The 22,000-nt window shown below is 37.7% G+C and overlaps 1 protein-coding gene across 2 annotated transcripts in view; it reads right to left on the bottom strand.

The window, feature by feature from the left end:
* Nucleotides 1–22,000, bottom strand: part of LOC127415629 (fibronectin type III domain-containing protein 1-like) — a 66,308-nt gene that overhangs the window by 29,734 nt on the left and 14,574 nt on the right. For both annotated transcript variants that reach the window (XM_051654391.1, XM_051654392.1), the window contains 11 exons: nt 20,911–21,120; nt 18,557–18,655; nt 18,338–18,458; nt 18,007–18,194; nt 17,225–17,332; nt 12,187–12,375; nt 9,834–12,095; nt 6,789–6,904; nt 6,080–6,191; nt 5,606–5,977; nt 1,548–1,676 (listed from right to left, as the gene is read on the bottom strand). In XM_051654391.1, coding sequence (XP_051510351.1) covers nt 1,548–1,676; nt 5,606–5,977; nt 6,080–6,191; nt 6,789–6,904; nt 9,834–12,095; nt 12,187–12,375; nt 17,225–17,332; nt 18,007–18,194; nt 18,338–18,458; nt 18,557–18,655; nt 20,911–21,120 — 3,906 coding nt within the window. The remainder of the gene's footprint in view (nt 1–1,547; nt 1,677–5,605; nt 5,978–6,079; nt 6,192–6,788; nt 6,905–9,833; nt 12,096–12,186; nt 12,376–17,224; nt 17,333–18,006; nt 18,195–18,337; nt 18,459–18,556; nt 18,656–20,910; nt 21,121–22,000) is intronic.

Raw genomic sequence — 22,000 nt, 5'->3', positions numbered from 1 at the left:
AGTTAGGAAAACACAAATACAAGAGATTACACATTACAACCAAACCGTTTTAGCAGTGCTGTAATACAAAATGTTGGAAGTTGACCAGAAGAGTCCAAGCTAAAACAAAACGCAAAACAGTATAAAATAAGGTGTTACTTAATCTATGGCCACTTTTAGTCCTGTGGACATCTAGAAACTCTCTTATAACATACTTTTTACATTCTCACTAGTTATACTAACAATTTCCAACATTACAAGCATCACCATAATTAATATATTTATGATGGATTGTGATTAAGTGTCTGGGACAAGGCAAAACACTTAAATCTATAATATACATAAAAGGCATTTGAAAATTAGCAAAAACCAGGTTAACTTTTATATGAATTAATTATACGAAAAATAACACGTCTAAAAAATTAAAGCAATTAAATGTGCCCCAATATGTGCCGTTTATGGTGCGGGGTGCTGAAATGCACTGCAACCCAAAGTTAGTTGGGTTCAAGAGCATCCATCTGACGCATCTGTACATAGACAAACATTTAAAATAGCACAGAAGAAACATATCCTGTAAAAGAGACTGACAAACTCAATTGCACAATGATTGCTATTTAGAGTAGGCCAATAATATGCTTATGTTCAATTACATGGAAATAAAAGAAACAAAAAATAGACTCCTACAGCCACTTTTTTTAATCCTAACCCTTATTATCTAATCAATGCTTTACCTGTGTGCTCCTATTCTGATATAATGTATTTAAATTAATTAATATAATTTATTATATTATGTTTATAACTATTTTAATTATCATTTAGCCTACTAAATCCTTTATTTAGGGGCCTTTCTTAATAATTATTGATATAAGCAAATAAATTGTAATACATTTTATTCTAATTTTTATTAATTGACAGCCCTAGTAAAAATAAATGATGGTAAAATGTTTCAAACACAGTTGTAATGTGACCTTAAAAAAAAAAAAAGAAAAAAAAAAAGAGTGTAATATAAAGTTGTTATAGTTGAAGTTATAGTTCGAAATGAGTTATTCAATAGCTCACAGAGTCTCCAGTGTCTGCAGTGTTTTTTTGAAAATTATAATGAATGAAGATAATTGGGTGGAGTTTGGAGGATCATTCTACTACTGAGGGACAAAAATAATTTGCATATAAATCCTACATAAGGTCAGCTGTATGCTCCATTTTATTTGCTGCTTACAAGCATCACCAAGGGAATGAGCAACAGATGTAGGCCAAATCATTTTCCTTCGCATTCACCATTCAACTCTCAAGTGCCTTGCATCAAAAGAAAATTATCTGCGAGCGGCCAGTTGTGTTTCCTGAGAGGTTTAATCTCAGCATGGTATCGCTTTGTTGGGAAACATTACATTTATATTTATGAATTTGATCTTGATGTTGATAGTTTCATGCTCCACCAGCTACAGGAACACCCATGAGCACCATGAATGGATGAGCATAGAGATAGAATAGCATTTTTTCATACAGTCTGTTGTAGCCTACTATGCTAACGCAAATATAAACAAACACACACACAAAAAAAAATGTACTACCTGTGAAGCGTTTCTTGCCAGCAATGTCAAACTCAGAGGAAGGGGTGTTGTTGAATGGCCGTGTCTCAGGAGTGGGAGCTTGTGTTGTTGTAGGGATTTGAATGGTGGTGGTCTCCACAAAAAACTCTTCTGTAAGACAGAGAATATTGTATCCTACCTTAATTATTTAACACAGCATTTGTTGTATTAATGTTGTTATTACAATGTTATTGCTATGTTAAAGTTGTGTAATAATGTGAATTTGAAATGAAATGTAAAGTTTCCATTTTGGTTAATACAGGTGCATCTCAGTAAATTACAATGTCGTGGAAAAGTTCATTTATTTCAGTAATTCAACTCAAATTGTGAAACTCGTGTATTAAATAAATTCAATGCACACAGACTGAAGTAGTTTAAGTCTTTGGTTCTTTTAATTGTGATGATTTTGGCTCACATTTAACAAAAACCCACCAATTCACTATCTCAAAAAATTAGAATATTTTGACATGCCAATCAGCTAATCAACTCAAAACACCTGCAAAGGTTTCCTGAGCCTTCAAAATGGTCTCTCAGTTTGGTTCACTAGGCTACACAATCATGGGGAAGACTGCTGATCTGACAGTTGTCCAGAAGACAATCATTGATCATAAGGAGGGTAAGCCACAAACATTCATTGCCAAAGAAGCTGGCTGTTCACAGAGTGCTGTATCCAAGCATATTAACAGAAAGTTGAGTGGAAGGAAAAAGTGTTGAAGAAAAAGATGCACAACCAACCGAGAGAACCGCAGCCTTATGATTGTCCAGCAAAATCGATTCAAGAATTTGGGTGAACTTCACAAGAAATGGACTGAGGCTGGGGTCAAGGCATCAAGAGCCACCACACACAGACATGTCAAGGAATTTGGCTACAGTTGTCGTATTCCTCTTGTTAAGCCACTCCTGAACCACAGACAACATCAGAGGCGTCTTACCTGGGCTAAGGAGAAGAAGAACTGGACTGTTGCCCAGTGTTCCAAAGTCCTCTTTTCAGAAGAGAGCAAGTTTTGTATTTCATTTGGAAACCAAGGTCCTAGAGTCTGGAGGAAGGGTGGAGAAGCTCATAGCCCAAGTTGCTTGAAGTCAAGTTTCCACAGTCTGTGATGATTTGGGGTGCAATGTCATCTGCTGGTGTTGGTCCATTGTGTTTTTTGAAAAGCAAAGTCACTGCACCCGTTTACCAAGAAATTTTGGAGCACTTCATGCTTCCTTCTGCTGACCAGCTTTTTAAAGATGCTGATTTCATTTTCCAGCAGGATTTGGCACCTGCCCACACTGCCAAAAGCACCAAAAGTTGGTTAAATGACCATGGTGTTGGTGTGCTTGACTGGCCAGCAAACTCACCAGACCTGAACCCCATAGAGAATCTATGGGGTATTGTCAAGAGGAAAATGAGAAACAAGAGACCAAAAAATGCAGATGAGCTGAAGGCCACTGTCAAAGAAACCTGGGCTTCCATACCACCACAGCAGTGCCACAAACTGATCACCTCCATGCCACGTCGAATTGAGGCAGTAATTAAAGCAAAAGGAGCCCCTACCAAGTATTGAGTACATATACAGTAAATGAACATACTTTCCAGAAGGCCAACAATTCACTAAAAATGTTTTTTTATTGGTCTTATGATGTATTCTAATTTTTTGAGATAGTGAATTGGTGGGTTTTTGTTAAATGTGAGCCAAAATCATCACAATTAAAAGAACCAAAGACTTAAACTACTTCAGTCTGTGTGCACTGAATTTATTTAATACACGAGTTTCACAATTTGAGTTGAATTACTGAAATAAATGAACTTTTCCACGACATTCTAATTTATTGAGATGCACCTGTATATACTTTAACTTGGAAAGGAATTCATGTCACACCAAGGAAATTATAATTTTGGACAAGCCAAGTAACTATAAAAACCTCTATCTAAGCAAGCTTTTCCCTAAATGCGACTTGGCTACATTAACTGACCTTTGTTCAAACCAGCAAACATAACAAATGATTACACAACAAAGTCTGGTTATTAGACAGAACAAGTTGTTATTCCAGGAAGGTCATCCAAGTTTGTAAGTTTGTGCACACTGAATTATAAAGATCTTCACTTTGTAGCTTACATGCAGCTTAGAAAAATGTTAAACAAACAATTGACACATTAAAGGAATAGTTCACCTAAAAATTATAATTCTCTTATAATTTACTCACCCTTATGCAGTCTCAAACTCGTATACATTTCTTTCTTTTGCGGAACACAAAGATGTTTTAAAGGAGATATGATGTGAATATATCCATGCAATGCAAGTCAATGGGGACCAATATTTCTAAGCTCCAAAAAGGACATAAAGGCAGCAAAAAGGTAATCCATACAATTTAAGTAGTTTAATCCATGACTTCTTAAGTTTTGGTCCCCAGTGACTATGGATATAAACACATTGTACATCTATGAAAATATCTTTGTTTGTGTTTTACAGAAGATCGAAAGTCATACAAGTTTGAGACGGCATAAGGCTGAGGTATGATGAGAGAATTATCATTTTTGGGTGAACTATATCTTTAACAGATATAAACAGATGACTTAATTTTTATTTTTGACTGTATATAAAATTTATCTAATGTATTTACAAAAATGTACACTTCAAATCTGTGCTAAAATTTATGCTTTTTCTAACTACATCTGGGACAACGTTGTGACTGATTCATTGTTTGTGATTCATTAGAAAGATATCAGCAACAATTTTGACTGTGCTACTGGCGTGTAACAGAAATTCAAATGGAAAACTGATTCTAAATTACAGAGGATCAGGTCTTGTGGGCACTAACTACTTGACTGTGACAAGAATCGTCATACAAAGCCAACAGTAGTAAAAACAAACTTGGCCAATACATTTCAGGCTCATTTTAACCATGTTTTTCCTTCATTCATAATTTTGTATTAGCATTGCCATACATTACCAAAACTTGTTGAAATTCTGTCAAAATTGTATTCACCCTCATGTCATTCCAAACCAGTATGACCAGTGTGGAACACACACAAAACATGTTGACAGAAGATGACTGACAACCTCAGCCACCATTAAAGGGTTAGTTCATATAAAAATGAAAATTCTCTCATAATTTACTCACCCATATGCCATTCCAGATGTGTATGACCTTTTTTCTTCTGCAGAACACAAACAAAGACTTTTACAGAATATCCCAGCTCTGTAGGTCCATACAATGTAAGTGAATGGTGGCCAGAACTCTGAATGTCCAAAAATCACATAAAAGAATCATAAAAGTAATCCATATGACTCCAGTGGTTTAATAAATGTCTTCTGAAGCGATCCAAACGGTTCTGGGTGAGAACAGGCCAAAATGTAATTCCTTTTTTACTATAAATCTTGACAGCAGTCTCTAGACACGATCATGATTTAAAGCTCGATTATACTTCCTATAACGCCATCTAGCGCTCTGCGCATGCGTCAAGCACTAGGAAGTGTAATCGAGCCTGAAATCATGATCATGCCTAGAGGCTGCAAAGGCATGATGTGTAGTGAAAAAGGAGTTGTTCTCACCAAAAAATGATTGGATCACTTCAGAAGACATTTACTAAACCACTGGAGTCATATGGATTAATTTTATGATGCCTTTATGTGATATTTAGACCTTCAGAGTTCTGGCCATCATGCACTTGCATTGTATGGAACTACAGAGCTGAGATATTCTTCTAAAAATCTTTATTTGTGTGCTGCAGAAGAAAACAAATACACATCTGGGATGGCACAAGGGTGAGCAAATTATAAGAGAATTTTCATTTTTGGGTGAACTATCCCTTTAACTTTCACTGTATGGGGAAAAAGATCCAATGAAAGTGATTGGTGGCTGAAGCTGTCATTCTGCATAACATCTCATTTTGTGTTGTATGGAAGAAATAAAGAAAGTCATATGGGTTTGGAACATCATGAGGATGAATAAACAGTGGTTAACTATCCCTTTAAGTCCACATGTGTTGAAGCTCACGAATTTGTATTGTTAGAAACATATTTCAGTTTACTATTGCTCCAAAAGGATCATCTCACCTTCAGAGTAGCAGTTAAGTATTCCATCAGCCTCCATTATTGGGAAACCATTCGTATCCAATCGTGTGTACAGTCCAGGTGGACATGTAGGCTCAGCAGCTAATGTTGTTGGCTCCAAAGTTTCTGTTACCATTTCTGTTGTTGTGGGTTCAGTTGTGGGTTCTGATGTGGTTGTGGCTGTAGTGGTTGTTGAAGTTGTCGTTGTAGTGGTTGTTGTGGTAGTAGTCCTAGGTTTAGGGCGGTCCAAGCCTACAACAGTCTTTCCTCCCACAGTTAGGTACTTTTCACTGGGATTAACAACAGGCCGACTGTGCCTTCCGTGACCAAATAATGCTAATCCTTCCTGGTTGACCAGTGGGCTGCCCTGGTCATCTAAGATATAAAAAAAGAATACAGAGATATAATAACATTGCTTCTACTAAGTATTTATACATACTATAAAAAATTAAAGAAAGCAAAGTGTAAGTAACTCACCAAAAATAGTCTTGCCATCTTCTCCAAGGATCACTTTTCTCGGTCTTCCCCTTGAATCTTGAAGAACCCTTCCATTTTCATTCATTAAGACACCCTTGTCCAGATCTACAACCTAAAAGAGTGAACACTCACCATCACAATGTTACAAACTCTGTAAACCTATGACTACAAATAGAGAGTTAACTATAAAGTAGAATCAATTCCACAACAAAATTAGAGAACAGTCAAACACTCCTGCTTGAAAAAGTGTCTTATAAGGTCACTGCTTGTGAAGGTTCCATGCCAAGAGAACAGTCATATTCACATGACTGGCTTTGCTTACTTAAAGATGATTTTGATGGCTGTGGTACCATCTGCTTTATTGAAAGGGTAGCCAGTGAAGGAGAGAGTAACTGAAGTTATGAATATGAGCAGTATGGTAAAAATAGCCTGTATTAGCCTGTATTAATAGAAATAGATCTAAATGACAATTTTATCATTTTTCTTAATTAATTTAAACTTCCTGATGAAACCAAAGGGGTGAACACTATAAAGTGAAATTTTCATGACTAAAAAGTTCATGCTAAATCTTTATAGTTTATACATTGAAAAACAAAGAAGAACTGGCACAGCATTTATAAAAGTTTGCTAGCAGTAAAAATAAATCAGTGGATCTGAATAGAAATTAATCTCAAACAGGCTGGCCAAAATTAGCAATATTTAAACACACCCATTTTGTTCCATCAGGACCTGTGATATGTCGGACTCCTTCTGGTTTAGCATTGTCATCAGCTGTTGAGGATACTTTTCCATTTGCAGCTGTCAGATTCGGCCGTCCATTTTTGCCTGAACACAGAAATAGAGAAAATAAACATGAAAATCATACTTACGCACAATATCAAAATGCAGCGTGGTCTTCTATGCTATGTTCACACAGGCATAAAATTTGTATTTTTTTGCCTATCCAACTCCAATCTGTTTAGTGTTTTGTAGTCTGTTCATAATAATTGTTTTATTACACCTTTCGGCTCTCTGAAACTCTGACAGTGGAAGGTTAAGTCTTTAAGGGGAATTGACCATAGGGACGATCACTTCTGAATGGAATGCACCCAAAGCAGTGTAAACCTCTTTTGCAATAATACAGCGTTAAGGTGCAGTAACACACAGGCTGCAAGCCACCACAACACGATAAGGTATAGAATGTCTCACGTGCATTGAGCACTTCAATATGGGATGGGGGTGCCCTTCAAGCATTTCACCATCCAACACTTGAGTATATTTTAACACTTCAATTTGGGACACAAAGCCTTCAATACGGGACCTTTCGCTGCCTGCTAAAATATAGGACAACAGACATCCTGTAGAGGATGTTGTAATTTCTGCCAATATATGGGACATCCCAGCTAAAACGGCAGCCTGCAGCAGCCCATTGTCAACCCTAGCAGCAACAAATATTGCATATGCCACCTTTCCTGTTTTTTTATGCCACTGTCTGTGACAAATGTGTTCATATTAGGACACTGCCCTTATGAAAAACATAACCAATAGCAAAACATCCATTGCTAAACTCTCACGTATGATGAACCTTCGCAAGTTTGCTTCATTACTATGACAACTAATATGGACGTGCTAGCAAAAGCGACTGCAGTCTGAACATACAAAATTAGATCTGGCCACATATAACTTGCAATTTGAACAGTCAGTCTAAAAAAATGGATTTGAGAACAAATCTGTGTGAACAAAGCCATAGAATCATGTTACCATACCTACTAGGGCTGCACGATAATGGTGAAATGATAATCCAGATTATTTTGCTCAAAATTTTAATCACGATTATTCTGTCATTTGAAAACTTTTTTTTATATATATTATTAAAGGGCTGCACATTTAAAAAAAAATGTTTTTGCCAGTGCTTAGATATTGATTCTAAAAGAACGAAAAACATAAAATTACATAAAACATTTGCTTTCATGTTGAACAAGTTGTTAGAACTATAAACTAGTAAATGATTTCTTTTGACCAAAATTAAATAAATGTTTTCCCCATTCTTTACTGCTAATAGAAACAGTTACTCTGTAGGGTGTTTGCACTTGCATGCTCTTTTAAGATCCATTCTTTAAATTATTATTAGTAATTATTATTAACATTACTATATTCCCATACCTTACAGTAATTTATAATAGTAATATATTTCTGTAATAATTGAGCACGCAGAATTGCTTACAACCTCAAGCCCTTATTTTGAAGGAAGCCTAGTTATTTTATCAAACCTTTCATTTTGAAGGAAGATAGTGTGCTGTTTCTGTGTGTTACCAGCAGAGGAGACAGTGACACCAGCTTTGTGCTCCTTCCATACATAGTGAAATACTCTTATCTCCTACTCGCTCCACACAAACCCAGTGCCATGGGGTTACTTTAGAATTGTTTACATACCTGTAATGGCCAAATATACTTGGAATTACGCAAATGTGCAACTGAAGTAAATCTGGAGCGCTTTATATACTGTATAATGCTATCAGCGCATGTTAGCAACACGCACAAACCAAACTCAGAGCACAGCTGTTCTGTATATTACATACATTATCAAAGCACAAGATGGAATTAATTTAATGTACACTGAGCATAGAACCGCTTTGAGAATGCTATAACACTTATCGTTATCCTCATGTGTGCTCCGATTATGTGTAATATTACAGATCAGAGCGACGGACATACGATACTCGTAAACATCAGCAGTTCTGTATTTTTGCACGTGCTTGAAAGTGAAACAGTAATTGGTCAGTGGCGAACTTCTGAAGTGAGCGTGATTGGTCAGGTGAAGAGAAAAGAGCTTGTGATTTAGTCTATCATCCATAGACACAGTCTAAAATTAAAATGAACAACAATTTGCAACTTTACCTGGCTGATAATTTCTGTTTGCTAGCTCACTAATATCGCAGACTGTTAAGCTTATTTAACCGTGAGAGGGAGAAATTGTGATCGTGATTAAAATATGATTAATTGTGCAGCCTTAATACCTACAAATTTGCTAAATGTTTTTAAGTGGCTCGTTGTATGTGTTGCAACAGTTTTCTGGTGAAATGATCACAAGAGGCCAAACAACAACAATCCGCAGATTGCCTTTTCATAAACACTTACTTTTTACCCTGTTCCTCACACAATGCTATATTATGACACCAAAACACTTTTATAATAGTGCATAAGGCGATACTTTTTAATGTTTGCATTACATAACCAGCTGCATTTACAAGCTTGTTCGAACATGACCAAATTGCTTGGTAGCTCAACTAACTGCACTTTTTCAAATGATTGCACTTGAGATGCAAAGAACCGGCATACAAGTCCTGAAGAGCATGCTAGTCAACACATGAGTCAAAGGGGTTGGAGAAAAATCACAAAATATCGTGGTTGCTTCAGGATTTGCATTTTTCATCCCACATTTGCTTTCATGAAACTATTGGTTAGGTATAGGATTAAAATTTAGGGTAGGGAGGTCAATTTTGTTGATTTAAAACTCGATAAAGCATTAACCTTAAAAACTTCATTTGTTTTTCATCTCACATTTGCTTTTATGACTCTAATAGTTAGGATAAGGTTTATAGGGAAGTAGGATATGTTCATGTAAAACTCAAAAGAGCATTACACCTCATCTGTTTTGGAGAAAATTTAACTTTTAGTGCTCACTACAGTCATGTAATTTTCATGAGATCAGGCTGTGAAAATGTTTCTATACTTATAGAATACATAGCACGGTGAGGAAAGCAAAAATATTTACCTTTTCCATAACTGGGTTTGTAGCCATTGACTGGGGCGTTTTCCTTTGAAACTGATCGCAGCCTCGATCCCACTACTGGATTCCGTGATGAAGATGATATATTCCCAGTAGAGCTTTCACCAATAGAGCGAGAAACTGAACCTGGGGTCAACCTAACATTAGTATTACTACTGACACTTGTGTTTCGATCTGAAAAATGGGGTGATTCCACTGGACTGTTCTGAGAGAAGGAAGAAGATGATGATGTAGTAATAGGTGTGGAAGCAGAGCCCAGTCTTCTGTGTTGTACTGGGTACACCCGACTAGGAAGCCTTGACCCTTTCAGCCGACTTGCTACTACAGGTGACCGCACTCTTCCATTAGAACCCAATAGAGGAACTCTTTGGGGAACTGAAGGAAGTGACTTTGAACTGGTGATTTCTGAACTTGGCTCCCTATCCAAACTTTCATTTTCAAAGTTGTGGACAGGTTTGTGAGTTTCACTCACAGCTGTTGTAGTAGTTTTAGATGTTACAGTAGGGACAACATCTTTACTTTTCCTCTCAAATATCTCCTTTCTTTCTTCATAAAGATAATCATCTTTATGATCATTGCTATTTTTTACATTTCCATTATTACTGGGATTGTTGAAGCTTATTGCAACATTTGTTGAAACAGTTTCTCTGTTTAGCATATTAGGTTTATTTGAGACTGGAACAACCCCATGCTTTGAGGGATATGTTGTGGGTGAAGCTTTGGCCTTATCATTAATGTCTTGAGTTCTCAAAGCAGAAGTATGTGAAGGAGTTCTATTAATAACTGGTCTTCCTGCACCTACAGAAGAAGCAGTCCTACTCCATGATATCCTGCCATCTTGTCTGCGACTCCCTGTAACTACCCTAGAATTTCGGTTTGGTATTGGAAAGGATGAACTTTGCCCTGTTAGAGAGGGGCTAGTACTTGAAGAAGTCTGGGAAGTAGAACCATAACTGTCACTTTTCTCTTCTCTTTTATCATAATTTTCCTTTTGTTCCTCTTTAGTTGTATCAGAATGGGGTTTTTTAGTTTGTTCAGAGGCAGCTGGTTCTTCATCCTTTGTTGTGTCTATCTCTGTGTTCTTTTGGTTGGAATGATGGCTCTCATACTCCTCTGTTTTATCGTGGAGAGGTGTTGAGTGGCTATTACTACTGTCAGAAGTCCCATTTCTTGTTGGCAGTGTGGATTGTGAAGAAGCAGATGATGATGATGATGATGATGAAGATATTGATGAATCAGGTTTGCGCTGTCCTGTTTGAAGTCTGTGAGCTCTAGTTGAAATTCCAACTCTTCTGCTATTAGGGTACGTGGAACCAGATCCTAAACTTGTGACTCGACTTGATGGGGAGGAAATCCTTCTTGTACCTGAAGATGATGATGATGATGATAATGATGATGAAGATGTTGACGATGATGGTAATGATAATGAGGAGGAAGAAGAAGATGATGATGCCGATGAGGAGGAAGAGGAATTAGAGCTGGAGGAAGATAATACTGAATCTTTCTCTGGTTCAGGTCTGGTTTCCTGAGGTGAGGGCACCGAAGTATTCTTGTCAGTGACACTTATCTGGTTGTATGAGTCCTTTCCCTCAGGATAGGAGACTGCAGTTAATTCCTTTCTTGTAGCTACAGACTCTTGGATGGTCAATGAGCTGGAAGAATCTTCATTTCGCGTCCTTGATCGAGAACCATGAGTGCGAGAATTAGGCCTTCTTAATCGGCTGATATCAACAATTGAAGAAATGCGAGGTGTCCAAGAAGGCCGTAGATCCTCTGATGCTTTATGGACAGAGTCATGTGAGGATGGTTTTAAAAGTGATGGTGTAGTGCTTGATGACTGGATGGATATTTTGAGGTTTGATTTCATATTTTCAACATTTTGTGGAGAAACATTATTACTGCTCTCTGGTTTTGTGTCCTCAATAGCCTCATTTGTTCCTATTTCCTCATCTGTTGGACTCTCTGTTGGCCTATGTTCCTCATCTGTATTTTCCTCTTTGATATGAGAGGAGGATGATTGTGAGTTTGGCCTTGAGTTAGAACCTCCATTTCTGGCAGAACCCCTTGAGAAGATGCTGTGATAGGACCTTGTTTGGGAAAGAGGGCGTGTCCGTCGATTCGTGGGTGGGGCAGGAGTTGTAGTCTGAGTATCTGACTCCATCTCATCCTGATTTTCTGACTCCTGATTGTCTGATTCATTGTATGATGATGTCTTGGAGATGCTTTGACTGGTCTTGTGGCTGCTGGCTAGAGACAAAATTAAGATACAAGTCTTAACCAAGTTCCTGCAAAGCTGCTAGCATGATAAAAAAAAAAAATTGTGTTGGGGAATACCTACATGCAGGCATTGCAACGATAATGGCTTTAGTTTGTGGTCCTTGCCCCTTCCTATTGACTCCACGGATTTTGAAGATGTAGCGGTCACCTGGTGTAAGTCCATCTATAGTAGCAGAAGTGGTGGTGCCACGGTATGTAATTGACTTTGCGCCAAATGGTTTCATAGCAGGAGCATACGAGAGGATGTATTCTGGAAGTAGATGTCAAATCAGTCAGTGTGGTCAATTTCACTTGGATACCATTGCTGAATATTTTCCAATGAACACTTGGAATACCCAAGTTTGAACCAATAAATCTAAGCCAAGTAAACCACAGTGAAGAGGAAAACTCCCTCAACATGAGGAAACTTTAGTTTTTTTTTCCAAATGTACATTTGTATTAGTCAAGCTTTACAGACATTTTTGGAGAAATTTTGTGTTGAAGAGGCTTATCATTCCCATATTGTGGCAATGCCCAAATATTAGTTGTTTCTGGAAGATGTATGGTCAACTATTAGTAATAATGTTACTTTATGAATGCCAAAGTCTTTTTCTGTTCTTTATTTAAAGGATGTTCCAAAAGAAAAAGAAAAAGCTGACATATCTGTTTAAAATATTTTTGGCAACACGTAAAAAAATCAGAAACCCAAAATTGGTGCCAAGAAGATCGATCTACTAGACCAATAGTTTCATATAGTAGCAGAAGTTCAAGAAATGGAAATGCTTAAAGATGATTTATCAAAGTTTTTTTTATGTTAAAATACTTTCTTGCAAGAAAGCCATTTGTGGTATCATTTCCCCAAAAAGTGTAAACATCGTGGCACTATAAAAAACATTGAGCATCCCCACCAGCCCGGCATAGCAACACTGGCTCAACCAATGGTGTGAGTTTGGGGCAGGCTGTTTGTTTGTTTGCTGTTTATCTGTTTGTGTGACCAATGGAAAAAGGGGGCATTTATTTTTGCAATTCCTTTTGTTGAGAAATGACACAGCTCTTTAAATTTTTTTTATTGAGAGTAAATCTAGGAAATGGATTGTTTTATTTTCAGCTGATTAGATATGAAAATGAGGGTACAGTATATGGATTCTTGTGATGGTTTGATACTGTGTTATGTGTAATGTGTTCTTATCACTGATATATATATATATATATATATATATATATATATATATATATATATATATATATATATATAGAACTTGATCGCTGACGCAACGCTAAACTGCCAGCAGGAGGTGAAGCCACCGGAAGTATTTGAGTGGCCATCTTGGTATGCTCAAACTGTCATAGAGCAGCAATGAAAACACCCGTTTCACCATCTCCGACCTGCGGATATGACAGTTACATTTCGCCCTTTAGTGACAATCATGTTTAATTTGCTCATTATGGATAATATTAATTATGAGGAAGAAGATATACATACTTTCCATGCTGTATCATGGGTGCCATTAGGGCTATTAGATCATAACATAATCTTCCTCATTCCAGTCTACCGGTAGAAACTGAAATCTAAACCAATCAGGAAAAATGTCAAACGATGGTCTCCACAGGCAACTGCTAACAGACCGCCAAGAGAGTAATGACTGGTCTGTTTTTAAGGAGTCTTGTTATGATCTGGATGAGTATACTGATGTGGTCACTTCTTACATAAACTTTGTGGAGACTGTGTGTATCCCTTCTAAGACAGTAATCATATACAGCAACAATAAGCCATAGTTTAGTAAAGAGACAAAATGCTTATGGAGAAACAAGCATACAGCTTTCAGGAGTGGAGACAAGAAACTGTACAAATCTGTGAAATATAACTTTGAAAGAGCTGTCAAAAAATCAAAAATTGACTACAAGACCAACATGGAAAATAAACTCAAAGCCAATGACACTCATGGGGTATGGAAAGGCCTGCAAAAGATCACAGGCTACAAGAAGTCAACGGCTTCAGCTATCTGTGATAACTTGTCACTGCCTGATGAACTTAACATATTTTATGGCCGATTTGACAATAAGTCCTGTGGCTTGGTTGGTCAGCCAACGCTGCCCAGTCCTCCTTCCCCTCCCTTTGTGATAGAGGAGCATGAAGTCAGAAAACTACTGCTTAGTCAGAACAGTAGGAAAGCATCAGGTCCAGACTGCATATCATCTGCAACCCTAAAGGGGTGCACACAATCCCTTGCCCCAGTTCTTACAGACATCTTTAATTGGTCCCTAAAGGAATGCAGAGTTCCTGCATGCTTTAAAGTGGCGGTTATCATTCCGGTATCAAAGAAATCTAGTATCAGCTGCCTAAATGATTACAGACCTGTTGCCTTAACATCGGTGGTAGTAAAGATTTTTGAGCGAATGGTCCTCAGACAATTAATTGCCTCAGTCACTCTGGACACCTACCAGTTTGACTATAAGATTAATAGATCTGTAGATGATGCTGGGTCTCTGTGTCTTCACTCTATTCTAAAACATCTAGAAACTCCGGCCACTTATGTGAGGGTTCTTTTTGTGGACTATAGTTCAGCGTTAAATACAATCATCTCAAGTCAAGTTATTTGAGAAGTTAGGGAAATTGAGGGTTCACTGGATTCTGGACTTCTTGCAAAACAGAACTCAAGTGGTGAAAATAAATAATAACTTTTCGAAAACTCTGTTTGGGTTTGTGTATTGTCACCTTTATTCTATGTACACAAATGATTGTATTTCCCATTGTGATTCTGTAAAAATCTTTAAGTTCGCGGATGATACAACAATGATTGGCTTGATTACAGATAACAACAAATCTGCTTATAGGAGTGAGGTATATTCCCTGATTGACTGGTGCGGTGCTAATAATCTTGTGCTAAATGTTTTAAAAACGAAGGAAATTGTGTTCGACTTCTGATGGTGACAGAATGTTCTTCTGCCATTTACCATCAATGGTCTAAAAGTCAAAAGGATGCCTAGTTTCAAGTTTCTCGGGACTACTATTTATGCATCTCTGAAATGGGATGATAATTTAACTAGGATTATTAAAAAAGTACACCAAAGGCATTTCTTTCTAAGGCAGTTTAAAAGAACGGTTTGTTCTACTTCTATAGGGCAGTGATTGAGAGCGTCCTAACTTTCTTAATTACAGTGTGGTTTGGTTACTCCACAATTCAGCAGAGGAAACGAAATAGAGCCATAGTACGAACTGCCTCTAAATTTTTTGGGGTGTAATCTTACAGTCATAAATGACATTTATGTGTCACGAATGAAGGGTAAAGGCGTGAAAATCTTGAATGATCCACACATCCTGTCAATCATTTCTTAACTCCCCTGCCCTCAGGAAGGCGTCTTAGGGAAATTAAATCCAAGTCCACACATCTCTTAAATAGTACATATTATAAGATTGTTCAGATTCTTACACTTGGTATTGTGGGTCTCTGTTTTTGTGCTGTACTCAGTGGTACCAGCTAATTCTTACAGGCACTACTGTGAAATCATTGTTGCTCTTGTTGCTGTATGTGTGATGTATGTTATTATTTTTGTGAGCTCACCACAAAAAATTCCAAACAACTTTGTTGGCATGGCAATAAATTATTGAATATTGAATATACGAGGATTGCGATGTCAGAGCATTCACCCGGCCAGGTGTTCAGTCTCTCAGTGCAGCAACGATCACCAAAGGAAGCCGCAAAACTGTCCACAAGTTGTTTATTTTTTTTATTTTTTTTTTAATTCATTTTTTTAGGCATTCATTGGGCATTCATTTTGCCCCAGTTTGGAATGCCCAATTCCCAATGCGCTCTAAGTCCTCGTGGTGGCATAGTGACTCGCCTCAATCCGGGTGGCAGAGGATGAATCTCAGTTGCCTCCGCGTCTGAGACTGTCAATCCGCTTATCTTATCTCATGGTTTGTTGAGCGCATTATCACGGAGACATAGCGCGTGTGGAGGCTTCATGCTATTCCCCGTGGCGTCTACGCACAACACACCACGCGCCCCACTGAGAGCGAGAACCACATTATGGCGACCACGAGGAGGTTACCCTATGTGACTCTACACTCCCTAGCAACTGGGCCAATTGGGTTGCTTGGGAGACCTGACTGGAGTCACTCAGCACACCCTGGATTTGAATTTGTGACTCCAGGGGTGGTAGTCAGCATCTTTACTCGCTGAGCTACCCAGGCCCCCACTGTCCACAAGTTTTAATGTAAGTAGGAAAAGCTGTAATATCTGCTTGTTTAGTGTGACAATACATCCTTACCCCCGAAAAGGACTTTAAAAAATTCAGACCAGGATTTCGAAATCGCCTTAATTGCCTGGGATTTTCCTGTTTTTATAGAGATATGCTCTCTATAGTCATACATGGATACATGTCATAAATACGTGTTCATTTGTAATTTAAACCTAGCATATCAGTTTAATTTTAACCAGCTTTGCTTTGCGTGTCTCCTTGTCAGTGACACTTATCTGGTTGTATGAGTCCTTTCCCTCAGGATAGGAGACTGCAGTTAAGTCCTTTCTTGTAGCTACAGACTCTTGGATGGTCAATGAGCTGGAAGAATCTTCATTTCGCATCCTTGACCGAGAACCATGAGTGCGAGAATTGCGTTTGTGTTGTAGGGATGTACATGCAGATTTCAGATATAAAATCGGTGATTGAATGATTAATGTTTACTCGCTGAAATTAGATGACTTACGATTAAGTCAATAGGGACATTGGACTGTTTGGGCATAGCAATATGGCGGCGCAGTGGCTTCACTGATATGACATCATGAGCAATCCAGTTCTATATTATATATCAGTGGTTCTTATGTGTATCCAGTAATATTTGGCAACTGTGTTCTTTGAAACCATAAGTAGGTGGATCTTTTCGATCTTCTACAATCTGTGGTCTGTGTTGTTTTCACAAAACAAAAACAGTTGCTTAACTGTGCAGTGCACCCACAATGAAAGAGCAAAATATAAGTATACAATATGAAAACATATAAAGCTTGTTGAAGCTACAGTATGTGAGTAGCTTTGGAATCAAGTATTAAGTATATTGCTTGCTCTACAATATATGAGAGATCTTGTACTTATTTGATATCTTACCTACTCTGTGGTCTTACCTCTTATTCGTCCATTGGTTTGCTCAGGTGGATCCCAGGTTGCTGTAACAGCAGTTCCTTTCCCTCTAAGTGGTTTCAGCTGAAAATTTTCTGGAGGGCCAGAGGGAGCTGCATGTAAACACAGGCCAAAATAAGCACATGACTGACAAAAAATAAATAAAATAAAAATGAAGCTTGAAGCACTATGCATACTCTTGAACGTATTTTTTCTTCAGCCTGGAGATTTTCAGATGGAAACAAATACAGCTTTATGTTTTCCAGGAATATGAGTAATGAGGTCATTGTGATCTCTTAGTTAATTCCAAACAGACAGTAAACGACGACATTGTACTGAACCATAACACAGAGGCAGTTATATTATGCTTATGGCTTAAAAAATGTATGTGCATTTGTACAGGTGTGTATATCTTTGTCTGTTTGCATTGTGTTTATCCTTTGCTTCAGTAACTACCTAGTATATTGTTAGATATTAGATAAGAAATAAGAGAGCAAACTGGAATTACATTGACTTCATTCTAAAACTAATTTAGTAGAATAGCAATTTTAGAATTATATTCTAGTATTTATAATGTAATATAATGTAATGGTATACTATTGTGCACTCCAGAACACTTTTATTTAACAATCTGACATGACCTTTTAATTTGCATTGAATGATATCCATCATAAATAATAGATACTAATAGGATGTAGTTGCTCAGCAATACAAACTAAGCAAAACATCTGGGTTTCGGTTACTTACAGATTCTAGTCAAAATTGTGCACAGGCAGCATAAACAAACCTGATTCAGGAGTTCTCTGGAACACAGATGCACTCCATTTTCCCTGCTGGTCTCCTTGTGAGATTCGAATAGAGAACTCATACATGCTGTCTGCGGAGAGTGTTTCAATCATTAGACGTCTCTGAGGAGTGTCCATGTATTCCCATCGAGCAGATTCTCCTTTCTCTCTGTATTTCACTGTGTAATGCCTCCATAAAAAAATAAAAAATGTATGTAAATGTTATATAAATTAGCTGAAATGTGTAATTTCTGTGCCACTAATGCATCAGATCGAACTGTAACAATCAATCTCTAAACATTCCATTCTAGAAATGGTTGAATTAATTTTTACCTTGATCCCCCTGGACTTTCTTTCTTCTCCTCAACAAGTGGATCAATCCATGTGATAACGACAGACTGAGGGGACAAAACTCTAACTGTTATGTCCTTTACTTCATCCAGAACCTCTGGCTCTGACAGGCATAAAAAAAAAAAAAAGAGTTAGAAATTAATGAATATAAGGTTTCAGCTGTTTGAGGTAAAATACTGAACATTATTATCTGTCATATACCTGTGGTGACTTTTTTACTCATGACAGCCGTGTTAATGGGTGCACTCCTCCCCTGGGCTCTGGGTGCCTGCAGTGATACCACATAGACGGACTCAGAGGCTACGAACAGAGGGGGGATACCAGAAATGGCCACGTATCATTATATATTACCTACTAAGGGACATATTGAAGACACGCAATCTGAGTGCTGCTATTTGTAAATATTTCACCTTAAGCCAGCGCCACACTAGCCGATTTTTCCAGATTTTCAGGTGTGAGCTTCATTAAAGTAGTATACTTTCATAGTATTAGCATATGCCAGCCGGAGGTTGTTAATGACTTGACCGTTGAGACTCCCTGCTGAGTTAATGGTTACAGCAATGGGGAAAAAAGTGCAGTATACATCATGACAGATTTTTTTTTTTATCGGCGATTGTTGCGGTGAGTTGGTATGTCTGTCACTCCTCCACCATTCTTAATCGGCAATAGTGATGTCCAGTTCATGAACGAATCGTTCTTTTGATCCAGTTCTTTTTAGTGAACGATTTGAACCAGTTCACCAAATCTGACTGAATCTTTTGAAACAATTAGCATTTCGAATGAACACTGATCCACAAGTTACTCTTAACCTGTCTCCCGGATGTGCCTGACACTCTGTAATATGATCCTAGAACTGGTGTTCTACTTTTCCTTCTTTGTAATGAACCGCTCCAACTATTTCACAAATCAGACTAAATGCTCTGGTCGCAACAGTTCTCAAGTCAACAGTACACTGAACTGAGAATCACCTCTTTCGAAAATGTCTGACATACTGAGAACTGATGAGTTGCTGATAGTGAGCATGCGTGTGATTAAGGGTCAAAATGTATGTTTCTGGTGTATTTTGCTGAACAGCAGAAAGTATAACAAATAAAACATGCTGGAAATATGTTTATGACTTGATTATATTACCGTTTTATCAGCGTATTAAGATGATCTGGTCGCAACAGTTCTCGAGTCAACAGTACACTGATCCGAGGACAGCAGCTCTCGCATCAACAGTACATTGAGTTGATCACAGCAGTCTGCGAGTCACCAGTACACTGAACTGAGAATTGCCTCTTTTGGACATAATACTGAGAACTGCTGATCAGTGAGCAGCTGATGAGCATGCATGAAACGAAGACTTGAATGAGAGGGCGAAACATTTCTGTCAAAAGATGTAAATTAATTTTAATCTTAATTAAGTTGTTATGAGCTGGATCATGATTTCTATAAAAAATTTAAAGAATAGTTTAATCACTATATACGCTTTAGACACATAGAACATCCATATTTGTATATCAGTGTCAGTATTGCGTGCTTTAGGTGCAAAACTTTAATGTAGGATGTATTGTAAGATCACTGAATGCAACACTGATGACAGTAGACACCCTTATTATATAACTTAATTAAAAAAATGTAATAATCAGCCAAATGCACATATATCTTTACTGAATGTGTTTGAGCATATATTCTACGATGGCGGAGAATAAGCATTATGTAGTGACGTCATTACATGATGACGTAAAAGAACTGATTAATTGTTTTTTGAACTGGTTCATTGAAACGAACTGCCTGAAAGAACCTGTTCGCGGAAAAGAATCAGACTTCCCATCACTTATCGGCAAGTGTGTCATCTCTCCGACTGAAGAGATCGAGATCCCAGCAAATCAGATCTTATGAGCCTGCTAGTGTGACACCGGCTTTAGATTTAAAGTGCATATATACTGTATATACAGTACACTACATAGCCAAAAGAATGTGGACTCCACCCTCAAATTAATAGGTTTGGTTGGGCCCATTAACTCCAGTGAAGACAAATCTTAATGCTACAGCATACAATGATATTCTAGACATCTAAGTGCTTCCAACTTTGTGGCAACAGGTTGGGGAGGAACCTTTTCTGTTCTAGCATGTCCCTGATTATATTTTTCTGAGTCTGATGTAAAACAACTTGACTGGCCTGCACAAAGCCTAGACTGAAGACCTTTTGGGATGAATCAGAACGCAGACTTCAAGCCAGGCCCCATTGCTCAACATCAGTGCCTTAACTCACTGATGCTATTGTGTCTGAATGGGAGCAAATTCCCACAGCCATGTTCCAAGATCTAGTTGAAAGCCTTCCCAGAAGAGTGGAAGCTGTTAGGGAGGATGAACTTTATTATTAATGCATATGGTTTTGAAATTAAATGTTTGACAAGCACATATACAGTAGGTGTGTGGTATCTGGGTGTCCACATACCTTTGGCCATGTAGTGCAAGTAATCAAGCAATTTAAATATCAAACGCAAATTAATGGATTTGTTGTATTTCTAATAATTAGCCTCCTTAAGACATCAACTTGATGTCCTCACCCAGTTTTGGTTTGTTAGCATTGCGCTGGTCTGCTTGGTGCTGGCTGAGGTCCACTCTGTGTTTGTTCTGGCCTCGGAGAGGGAAGTGTCCTCCTTGATGAGGGGGTTCTGGTCCAGAGGATGACTGTGGGGCCCTCTGTTGTCCTAGAGCTGTCCTCTGAGCTAGGGGCCGTGAATTGATTTGTGATGAAGTTATAGACACCATTCTGCCTAATGAAATGGAAACATTGAAAAAATAGAGTTGACACTGATATTTTCATCAAAAAAATCTGGCCTACAATCTGTAAAAGCCCGTTCGCAACCCATTTTACTTCTGTAATGTGACAGATTTCTGAGTGACCTAGGATATTCAATGAGAATAAAAGAGAAGGACTTGATTCTATCCATCTGGAATTGATTCAATCATAAAAAAGTGGTTCCATACCAGAATGGAGCCAGATCGAAATGTTAGATCACTAAAACAATGCATAAATAGCAATTTGTCTACTGGTTAAAGGGATAGTTCACCCTAATATGATAACTGTCTTATCATTTACTCACCCTCATGCCATCTCAAACTCATATGAGTTTCTTCTGCAGAACTCAAATGAAGATAATTTGAATGATGCATGATGGGTTTATGTCCTAACAATGTAATTCAATGGAGTTCAAAACTTTCAAGCTCCAATAAGGACATAAAGGCAGCATAAAAGTAATCAATTCGACTTGAATGGTTTATTCATGTCTTCTGAAGCAATACGATCACTTTAGAAGCCTTTAAGATTAATAGAGAATAAGGACTTCAATTTTGATCTGTTTCTCACCCAAAGCAGTCATATAGCTTCAGAGGACATGGATTAAAACACTAGAGTCTAATGGATTATTTTTATGCTGCCTTCTTTTGGAGCTTGACATTATTGTATCCCATTGACTAACATTGTGTTCCGCAGAAGAAAAAAGTCATACAAACCTGAAACGGCAAGAGGATGTGTAAATTATGAGAGAATTATCCTTTTTTGGGTGAACTATTCCTTTAACATGCCATGGACCACATGGCCTAGTTATTTCTGATTTAAGATTACAAAGACATTTTTTTTTTTTCAAATAACTT

The sequence above is a fragment of the Myxocyprinus asiaticus genome, chromosome 25 (assembly GCF_019703515.2).
Source record: "Myxocyprinus asiaticus isolate MX2 ecotype Aquarium Trade chromosome 25, UBuf_Myxa_2, whole genome shotgun sequence".
NCBI classification, from domain to species: domain Eukaryota; kingdom Metazoa; phylum Chordata; class Actinopteri; order Cypriniformes; family Catostomidae; genus Myxocyprinus; species Myxocyprinus asiaticus.
Note: the sequence above shows the minus strand (reverse complement) of the source record. Positions and strands in the feature narration are given on the sequence as shown.